The following is a 10,402-nucleotide window of genomic DNA, read 5'->3' as shown; positions in this document are numbered from 1 at the left end:
AAGGGGGCAAGCCCATCACCGACAACGGCAGTTGCGGAGCCCGCAGCGAAAAAGCCGGAAGTCTCAACTCTCACCCCCGAGCAGAAAGAACTCATTCAGCTGAGGAAAAAAGTATTGGAGCTGGAAGCTCGCAACCTGAATCGAGAATGGAGCGTGGAGGAAATAACCCCCGCTCGAATCAGCCTGGAGAAGCGGGTCCCTCGCAGTAGGTCACCGGTCGCAGAGCGAGGACCCAGCCCGAAGAGAGACAAACGAGCGTGAATCCAGGTTGTTCCAGATGATTCCCCATTTTCCTGGGAGATTCTGGAAGAACCCATGGAGAAGGTGAAGATGCCGAGCTGCAAGTACAATGGAACCACAACACCCAAAAGCCACATATCAGCTTTCGAGAATCATATGGTACTTTACACCATGACAGACTCAGTCTGGTGTAAGGCTTTCCCACCAACTCTGGAGGGGCTGGCAGCGGAATGGTACGGCGCCATCCCTAAATGTTCTGTATACTCGTACAACCAGCTGAAGAGAATGTTCATGGAGCATTTCATAACCTTGGTGGACAGAACCAAGATGACAATCGAGCTGATGTCCCTAGTTCAGGGAAAGGATGAGCCCCTGAGGGAGTTCATCACCAGATTCAACAAGGAGGCAACAACCATTCCAAATATGAGCCAGGAGGTAGTGCTGTTAGCAATGCAGAGTGGCCAACTGCTAGGGTCACCATTCAGAGCATATATGGGGCGTAAGAGCCTCAAAACGCTCGCTGAAGCGCTAGGTAAAGCGCATGAGTTCATCAAAGCAGACGAGACTGACAGAGCAATGCTGGGTAGGAAAGCAACAGGTAACTCAATTAAGCGGGCAGAGGTCACCCGGGTAGAGAACACACCTAGGGTGGACCAGCCAAGCAGGGCTGAGCAAAACCGCAGTGAAGCGAACAGGGCAGTGGGACTGAGAAGGTCCGATCCAATGAGAAGGCCAAGGCCTGGGAAGTTTGATCAGTATACCCCACTAACCCATTCCAGATCTCACGTATTCAACGTAAATAAGGCTGATGATAAGTGGCAGAGACCTCCAAGGATGGTAAACAGGAGTCGTGATACCAGTACGTGGTGTGACTTTCACAAGGACTATAGTCACACCACTGAAGAATGCACGCACTTGAAGGACAACATAGAGGACTTAGTCAGGAGAGGATACTTGAGTCAATTTAAGTAACGTGATGACCCTCCCAGAAGAAGGGAGGAGGATAGAGCGGGCCGAGCTGACCGCAGAGGAGGTCATAGGGGCCCAGCTGGAGACAAGGATAGAGATGCCAAGCCAGAGGGCAGGGTGTACGTGATCAGCGGGGGTCCAGTACATGGGGGGACAGTTAATAGAGCGCGGGCTGACCTGCGGTCAATGATACATCAAATAAACGACAATGATAAGCGTAGATGGACACCTCTTCCCCCGCAGCCACGAGCCACGTTTGACGAGTATGACCAGAAGGGCATAATTTACCCTCATGATGACCCGCTGGTGGTGACAATGAGAATTGCAAACTGGGAGGTGGATAGAATACTAATAGACGGAGGCAGCTCAGCCAACTTTATATACATCAGTGCGTTCAATGAGCTGAAGTTGGACATAAAAGACCTGAAGAGAGTAAACTACGAGGTCACCGGGTTTAATGGCTCGGGGCTTACCCCAGAAGGCATAATCAAACTCTCAGTCCGGGTAGGAGAGAGGTTAACAAGGCATGATGTCCGAGCAGAATTTCTCGTGATAAACTCCCCTTCACCCTACAATGTAATCATGGGAAGACCGCTCATCTACAAGATAGGCGGGGTGGTATCCACTTACCACCTGGCCATGGCTTACACATCTAATGAGGGTCGGTCAGCAAAGCTCAGGGGAAGCCAGAAGACAGCCCAACAATGTTACATAACTGCCTTAAAGCAGCCTGCCAAAACCAGATAGCAGTCTGGTTCCGAGAGAAGGCTCCTTGAGCAGCCTGAGAGGAAGTTGAGGAAAAGGAAGCGTGAAGAGTATCACAAGGAAAAAGATAAACAGAAGTTGGTAATGGAAAACTTCGAGCCTGCAAAAGAAGAAATGGCCAGACCACTTCCCATCGGGGAGCATGTCACAGTCGAGCTCACAGAAGGTGATCCCTCGAGGACGGTGAAAATTGGGAAAGACATTGATCTAGGAGTAGGGGTGCACCTCATAGAGCTGCTGAGAAAGAATAAAAACATTTTTGCATTTTCCGCAGATGAGATGCCCGGAATTAACCCAGCAGTCATGGTGCATAGGCTGAATGTGAAGGAGGATATTAGGCCAGTCAGGCAGAAAAAGCGAAGCTTCTCCACGGAGAAAAACCAGGCAATCCAGGAAGAGGTGGAAAAACTCTTGGAAGCAGGATTTATTGAACCCTGTGACTATCCAGAATGGTTAGCCATTGTGGTCATGGTGAAGAAGGCAAATGGCCAATGGAGAATGTGTGTTGATTTCACGGATCTTAATAAGGCCTGCCCGAAGGACTGTTACCCACTGCCACGGATAGATCAACTGGTAGACTCAACCAGCGGGCATGCCCTGCTAAGCTTCATGGACGCCTTCTCAGGGTACCATTAGATTAGCCTGCACGAGCCAGACAGGTAGAAAACTACATTCATTACCGAAGGGGGAGTGTATAATTACGTAGCTATGCCCTTCGGGCTGAAGAACGCTAGAGCAACTTTTTAGAAGGCAATGGATAGAGTGTTCCTTCACCAGAAGGGAAGAAATGTGGAAGTATACGTTGACGACTCAATTGTTAAGAGCATCACGCAGGCTGGACATATCATGGATCTGGAGGAAACATTTGCCACTCTGAACAAGTATAAAATCAAGCTCAACCCGAAGAAATGTGTCTTTGGAGTGAGCTCGGGAAAGTTCTTGGGTTTTCTGATCAGCGAGAGAGGAATAGATGCCAACCCAGAAAAGGTCAAAGTAGTCCTTAGTCTGCCCGAGCCTAAGAGCATCAAAGATATCATGTGGTTGACAGGCAGAATGGCCGCACTGACCAGATTCATCAGCAAGTCAGCAGACAAAGCCTTGCCATTCTATCAGCTATTGAAAGGAAACAGAGAATTCAAGTGGGGGACTAAGGAGAAAGAAGCCTTTGAGGGTATTAAGGAGCATCTGACTAAGCTCCCAACAATGATCAGCCCGGAGCTGAGGGAAAAACTGCAGTTGTACATCTCAGCGTCAATACAGACAATCGCAGCCGTTCTGCTGGTAGAAAGACAGAAGCAACAAAGGCCGATATATTTCGTGAGCCACGTGCTGAACGAGGCAGAGCAAAGATACCCCCTGGTAGAGAAGCTAGCCTTCGCAGTGGTCACAGCAGCAAGAAAGCTAAAACCATATTTTGACGCGCATATAATAGAGGTCCTCACAAACCACCCGCTGGAGAGAGCATTACAAAAGATGGATGCATCGGGTAGACTCTTAAAGTGGGCAATCGAGCTTTCTGAGTATGAATTCGAGGTCAAGCCTAGAGCAGCCATCAAGGCACAAGCTTTAGCAGACTTCATAGTGGAAGCCTTCTATGAGGAGAAAGAGGATAACATTGGGGTCTAGAAGGTGGAAGTGGATGGATCCTTAGCCTAAACGGGGAGTGGGGCAGGAGTCATAATGACGTCTCCAGAAGGAAACGTATTTGAGTATGCCATCAAGTTCAAGTTCAAAGCGTCTAATAATGAAGCAGAGTACGAGGCGACGCTGGCAGGCCTGCGTATGAGCCTCGCAGCCGGAGCCCGCTAAGTACACCTGCAGACTAATTCTCAGCTCATTGCCAGCCAACTGTAGGGGCGTATGAGATAAGGGAAGCCACTATGATGAAATATGTAACCAAAGTGAAAGAACTGGTAGCCCATCTAGTCCATTTCCAGATAGATTTGGTCCCTAGAGCAGGAAACTCTTAGGCTGACGCCTTATCTAAGTTAGCCAGCTCCACCTTACAAAGCCTCACAAGAACAGTGATGGTCGAAGTGTTAGAGGAAAGCAGCATCGCTGAAAAGGAGCAGGTAAACTGCGTTGGGAGTCTGAGAGCCTGGTTCCCAGACATCTTGGCGTACAAACTTCATGGCTCGCTGCCCGATGATGAAGTACAGGTTAAAAAGGTGAAGAAAGACGCAAATTGGTATGTAGTGATGAATGGAGAGCTCAACAAGAAAGGCTTCTCAAAGCCACTGCTGAGGTGTATTCCAGAATGGGAGCAGGAGGGCATTATGGAAGAAGCCCACTCCGGAATATGTGCCAACCATATCGGCGGGAAAGCATTGGGAGTAGAGGTCCTCAGAAGAGGGGCATATTGGCCAAATCTCAAGCAAGATGCACTAGCATATGTTAAAAAATGCGACAAGTGTCAAAAATATTCACCAGTCATAAAATCAGCCAGCAAACGATCTGACTCCAATCCTCAGCCCGATCCCGTTCGCTCAGTGGGGAATGGACATATTGGGACCTTTCACCACTGGGTCAGCGGGCATGAAGTATCTCATTGTGGCAATAGATTACTTTACAAAGTGGATAGAAACTGAGCCCACCAAGTACATAAAGGCAACCCAGGTCAGAACATTTATATGGAAGAGCATCATCACTAGATTCGGGGTGCCATAGTGCATAGTCTTTGATCATGGGTGACAATTTGACTGTGACACCATAAAGGACTACCTGGGGATATGGGCACCAAGTATGCAAGTGCCTCAGTCTGCCACCCGCAGAGCAATGGCCAAGTAGAAGCAGCAAACAAGCTGATCTTGACAGCCCTACAGAAGAAGCTGGAGGAGTACAAGGGCCTGTGGGCAGACTTAATCCCAGAGGTCTTGTGGGCAAATAGGACCACTGAGAAGGAGTCAACCGGTAAAAGCCCTTTCACCCTGGCCTACGGGGTTGATGCAGTTGTCCCTGTGGAAGTGCAAATCCCCAGCCTGAGGATACAACACTATGAGCAGCAAGGAAATGAAAAGCGCATGCTGGAAGAGCTAGACTTCCTGCCAGAAGTAAGGCTAAAAGCAGCCCTTAAGCTGGCAGCCCAAAAGAGCAGGATCTCAAAAGCTTTCAACAAAAGGGTCAAGCACAGGGAGCTCCTGCCAGGAGACTTAGTCCTCAGGAGGACAGCAGCAGTTGGAAGAGGAAATCAGCATGGAAAGCTGTCAGCAAACTGGGAAGGCCCTTTCATCATCCACGAGCAGGTTGGACCAGGCGTGTTCCTCCTTGCAGATCAAGAAGGTCAGATCTTAAGAAACAGTTTCAATGCTGATGTGTTAAAGAAATATTTTGTTTAAATAGCCTGAAACATAGCCGTTTCAAGTCGATAAACCTTTATTCAGTCCATGTTATGTTAACTAAGGCATTTGAGCCATTTTTATTCAATGAAATACAAGCCTATGCGTGAGGAGTATGTTGCATAAATTTGTTTAATATAGTATGCCCAAGCATCATATACTAACATGCAGAAATCAAACAAGAATAATAATAAAGTGTTAGAGGCAAGAAGCACTCTAGCGCAAAATGACAAAGTGAAAGCATCCCTCCTTAAAACCTCACTTCACCTGCAAAACAGGGCACCACCTCGGGGACGTTTGAGGGGGAGCCTGACACGTTCAGCTTGAGCAGGGGAAAAGAGAGGAAAAGAAGAGGATGAGCTACATGGGCAACACTAAGGTTCTCTTAGTCCCATTCAGCCCACCTCTTCGAGGGGGAGAGGAAAGGAGAAGACAGTCAAGCAGTAAGCCCTTATAAAAAGAAGTAAGCCGGCAGTAAACAAGCTGAATGACATAACTAAGTCGCAGCATAAACAAGCTGAATGACATAAATAAGTCGCAGCATAAACAAGCAGAACGACATAAACAAGTCGCAGCATAGATAAGCTGAACGACACAAATAAGTCACAGCAAAGCAAGCTGATGACACAGACGAAATAAGCAAAAAGTTGATCGACACAAACAAGTCTCAGCAAGGATAAATCAAATAACGCTCAATCAAATATGTCAACCAGCACGCAGACGAAGCCTTTGGTCAAAGCCAAGCGAAGTAAACAACGCGCAAACACTTGAAGCAGATAAAGCAGGAAGGACAAAATGTAACAAAGTCCTTGCTGAAGCACAGCAGAGCGCAAAAGAAACAGAAAAGCGCTAGGCAGCTAAATTAAAAAGACAGGAAGGCCCAACCTATGAGGCCCCACCAAACGTAATAAAGAGCAAGCATGCAAACAATGAAGTAAACAACAACAAAAGCAGCAAGAGGAGATCTTAAGGAACATACATTATAAGGCTGAACCCCTGCCCACCAAGGTAGAGTAAACATTCAGCAGGTCAGTCACAGAACAAATAAAGCTGAGCCCCTCATCCACTAGGACAAGGAAACACTCATCGGGTAAAGTTAAAAGATCACAAATTCAAGTTAAGCTGGACAGACCCAGCAACGAAAGAAAAAGAATTCTGAAAATACACAGAGAAAAATAATCTTTGGCAGCTATACACCCCAAAGAAAGTAACAAAAACTACCTAAATACAACAGATCTAGGTGAGGGAAACTCATAGGAACCACTGGAGTAGGAGGGTGACAGTCGCCATAACCTTTATTGATCATCAGTCAGAGACTCCACTCCAATAGCTGCAGCAACGTCAGGGAAGAGAGGCACCTCCAAGTTCAGCACGGCCTGGTTGGGGATCTTGCAGCCAGTAGCGCGAGGGTGATCAGCGGGAAGATCGAACAAACCAGCCTCACCTGCAGCTTCAACCTTAACCCAGAAGGCATTAAAGCGAGCCTGCCGCTCTTCACCCTCACCATACAAGCTGCTAACGCATCGAGCCGCAGCTTCCCATCCTCTATCATGGCGATCAGCCAGGAGCTTAGCAAAAACAGGAGAAAGCGCAAAAGACTTGAGAGCCTCTCTCCTAGCAGACTCCAGCGCAACATCATGCGCAGCAAGTAAACCTGCCACCTCCGCCTCTAACGTCTTCACCCTGGCCTGAGAAGTCCCCAACTGCTCCTCGCAGTCCTTCAGCTTGGTCTGAGTGAGCTGAAATTCTCCCAATTGGAGCTGCAAGGCATCCGCCTTCTCCCTCAGCGGAGTCACCTCATTGGCCATAACATCCCTCTCAGCTTGAGCCTGCTGAACCTCCAGAGTCTTCAGGGAAAGAGTTATACCCTGGTTCTGATATTCCTTCTCCACTGACAGCAAGGCATCAGACAAATCTCCCACAGACATAACAAGCTGCAAGAAAAGCAGAAAAGAAGAGTCAGCCAAAGTAGGAGTTAACAAAAGAAGTTAACAATAAAAAATAAATAAAGTATAATAATAAGTAAAACAAGACAGCAACAACAAAACAAGTAGAGAAAAGCTGAAATGAGAAAAAGAAAAGCCAAAAGCAGAGACTAACCTTCTACAAATCATGGCAAGCAGTAGCTGCTGGAAGGCTGACTGAGCTGCGCGTAGAATCCGCAGGGAGACGAACCCCCTGAGTCAGGCGGTATCCTAGCGTACCACCCTTCTGAGGGTTGTCTACAAATAAAGACTCATCAGCCCTCACATTCATCAAAGGCCGAAAGGGAGCGTTCTCAGCTCCAGAAGGACAGAGTATTGGGCGAAGATGAATGTCAATAGGGACCTCAACAAACTCAATGGCCCCAGTAGGGCGAAAAGTCCCTCCAGCAGAGAGTGAGGATGCAGAAAGAGGATTCTCAAAGGCATCACCCAAGAACTGATGAACGCAGCGGTTACGCTCACTGGAGTTCTGAGTGTCTCCCCCACTAACGTTCCCACCTAGAAGTCTAGTGTTGGCAGACGTGGAAGCAAGAGGGTCTGGGCCAGGAGAAGTGCGAGCCTTTTTCACCTCTGGCTCATCCCTAGCAGGGGCAGAAGACACAGGATCGTCCTCCAGGTCAATCACTAGACGATCCTGCTAGAGAGAGCCCGCAGCTCAGGAGAGCCCACCCCGGGTAGCGCTTCGGAGCCGCCCCCTCAGCCCGTAGGGACGCGGCGGAATCCTTGGAAGCTCTATGACAGATTCATCAGGGAGTTGAAAATCAGTAGCTGCAACAGAAGGAACTGCAGTGCCCTTCGCAGTAGCAACATCATCAGTAGAAGTAGGAAAGAGCAGAACATGCTGAGCAGAGGAAACGGGTTTTTCACCCGCAGCAGTGGTCTCAATCCCCTCAGAGGGAAACTGGAGAACACTGTTAGCAAAATCATCGACAGTAGCCTTTGGTTCTTCAGAAGCTTGTTCACGTGGCCTTTTGGCAGCAGAATTCTGAGGTGCCACCCGGCCGGAAGCCGCGACAGACTGCTTCTCAGGGGAAATAGTAGGCGCCACTAACGCCTCAGAATCTGAAGTCTCCTTTCGAGGAGCAGGGCGAGTATCATGCCTACTCCCAACAGTAGATGACGAAGGCTCAGGCTCAGCGCGGCTGGACCCAGCACGCTCGCCAGTAGCCACGGTGCCAACAATAGCCCGCAGCTCAGCAGGAGCCAAACGCACCTCGCCCTTCAGGGAACCCGCAAACACCTTTAGCGTATCAAAGAGCTGAGGAGGGTTCTCAGGAGTGGCAGTCAAAGGGTCCTTCCATTTATCGGCCAGCCCGAGCATGCGTTTGTCCAACTTGTCATAGCCTAAAAACACAAAATGACAAAAAGTCAAATAAGGCAGGGAGGCAAGAGCCAAAAAAAAAAATGGAAGAAAAGACAGAAAATAGAAAAAAGGCAGAAGACAAAAATAGCTTACCAGACTCATGTGTACGGCACAAACGCATGGCAGAAAGCTCCTCATTACCCACGATGTAAATAGAGTTGGGCAGCCAGACCTTGGGAAACTTGGAGTCACCTGTCCCCGCTCCCTACAGAGCCTCAAAAGCTTCTGTCTCACGAGCAGGTTCAGAAGGAGAAACTGTGACCCCAGCCATGTTGGTGCGAATCTCTCTGAAGTTGCGTGGAGCAGCAAAATTGGAAGGCACCCTCACCCAGAAGAACTTACCAGTCCAGTCCCTGAAACTCCCAAGTTTTGGGTAGGACAAGACTCTACTCTCTTTGGGAGCGACATAGTACCACCCTGACTTAGTCCCAGAGGCTGATCTTTTCAGGCTCATGAGAAACTTAAACAAATGCAGGGACTCAGGGTACCTTCGAAACCTTAAAAACCACAGTAGACAAATCAGGGTATGAAGGGAGGCAGGGTGAACCAGAGATATGCAGATGTTAAAAGCACGTAGCAGCTTCTCTAAGGTAGGGTCCAAGGGGAACCTCAAGCCCAAGTCTAGCTGCAAGGCAAACACAACAATATGACCTGCAGGAGGGGTTGATAACTTCGTACCGTTAGCAGGCAGAACCAGCTCGTAGCCCTCCCCAAAACCGTAAAACTTCTGCCCAACAACAGCCAGGCCCAGTCTCTCAGCGTCCTTACGCCAACTGGAATCTAGCACATAGTTCTTACGCCCATAACACTTGTCATCAAGGAAGAATTCAGTCTTGCCCTCCTCTACAGGCTCAACAACATAAGTGGGCTGACAGTCGAAGTATGAGCGGTCACCAGGAGACTCAGCCATTCTACTTGATTGAATTGCTGGAGAAGGAGAAGGTGATGGAGTCCTAGTATTCCCACCGCGCACTACATAATGATCAAACCGATGCATGTCAGCCATGTCATCAAGCCAAGCAAAACTGTTTAAAGGTTGAACATGGGGAATGGGGCTAACAAGAGACACATCAGGGGGATTGGCCTTAACAGCATCAGCCAACATTTTATGGCGCATTGCGCGCAACCTCAGGCAAGTAAGATGGGATAAGGGAATCCCATCCAACGTAAGCACTCGCTCACAGTAAGGATCAAAGAAATCAGGACAAGGTCTACGCTGGAAAGGGTGAAATGCATTACCCTCAGCGGGACGACTACTGCCTGACCCAGACGCAGTAGTAGGAGTCGCAGCAGTACCCATCCCGCTCGTAGCGGGGGGAAGGTCAGGAGGCATAACAGTTTGTAAAGGAGTAGGAGAAATAGAAGAAGTGTGCGCAGAACGCTCACCTGAAAAAGAAGATCGGGAAGAGGAGGAATCCGAACCTGTGGTCGTTTGAAGCTCACTCATATTCTGACTATCAGAGGCGTCAGACATTATGAAATCTACAAAGGAATACATGCCCGAAAAGGAAGGAAAAAGCAATGGGGCACGAGAAAATCAAAGAATCAGTTTAGAAACAATGAAGGAATAAGTAGAAAAAAGCCAAGAATGTAAATACAACAACAAGAGAGAAGAAATGGGAATAGCGACAATTGGGAAGAATCAAAAGGCACAATCTTGCGAAGAAAAAGTAAAAAGAAGCAAAATTGGGAAAATACAAACAACAAAAGGTACAAAGTAAGTACCTTTAAGGAAAAAAGTTGCA

General features: G+C 48.3%; 2 protein-coding genes across 2 annotated transcripts; both read left to right on the top strand.

Annotated features, from left to right (window-relative positions):
- The first annotated feature begins 411 nt into the window (after positions 1–411).
- LOC145628060 (uncharacterized) lies at positions 412–1,212 on the top strand. Its single transcript, XM_081680385.1, has one exon. It carries the CDS (start codon positions 412–414, stop codon positions 1,210–1,212), a length of 801 nt encoding a protein of 266 aa, XP_081536511.1.
- Positions 1,213–1,524: 312 nt separating this feature from the next.
- Positions 1,525–1,956, top strand: LOC145628059 (uncharacterized). The gene has a single exon (XM_081680384.1). It carries the CDS (start codon positions 1,525–1,527, stop codon positions 1,954–1,956), a length of 432 nt encoding a protein of 143 aa, XP_081536510.1.
- The last annotated feature ends 8,446 nt before the right edge of the window (positions 1,957–10,402 follow it).

Source organism: Chenopodium album, chromosome 4 (assembly GCF_948465745.1).
Source record: "Chenopodium album chromosome 4, dcCheAlbu1.1, whole genome shotgun sequence".
Classification (NCBI taxonomy): domain Eukaryota; kingdom Viridiplantae; phylum Streptophyta; class Magnoliopsida; order Caryophyllales; family Amaranthaceae; genus Chenopodium; species Chenopodium album.
This window is presented reverse-complemented; position numbering and strand designations above follow the sequence as displayed.

Coding starts and splice junctions, on each gene's coding strand:
- LOC145628059 (XM_081680384.1), top strand. CDS start 1,525: ATGAGAATTGCAAACTGGGAGGTGGATAGAATACTAATAGACGGAGGC.
- LOC145628060 (XM_081680385.1), top strand. CDS start 412: ATGACAGACTCAGTCTGGTGTAAGGCTTTCCCACCAACTCTGGAGGGG.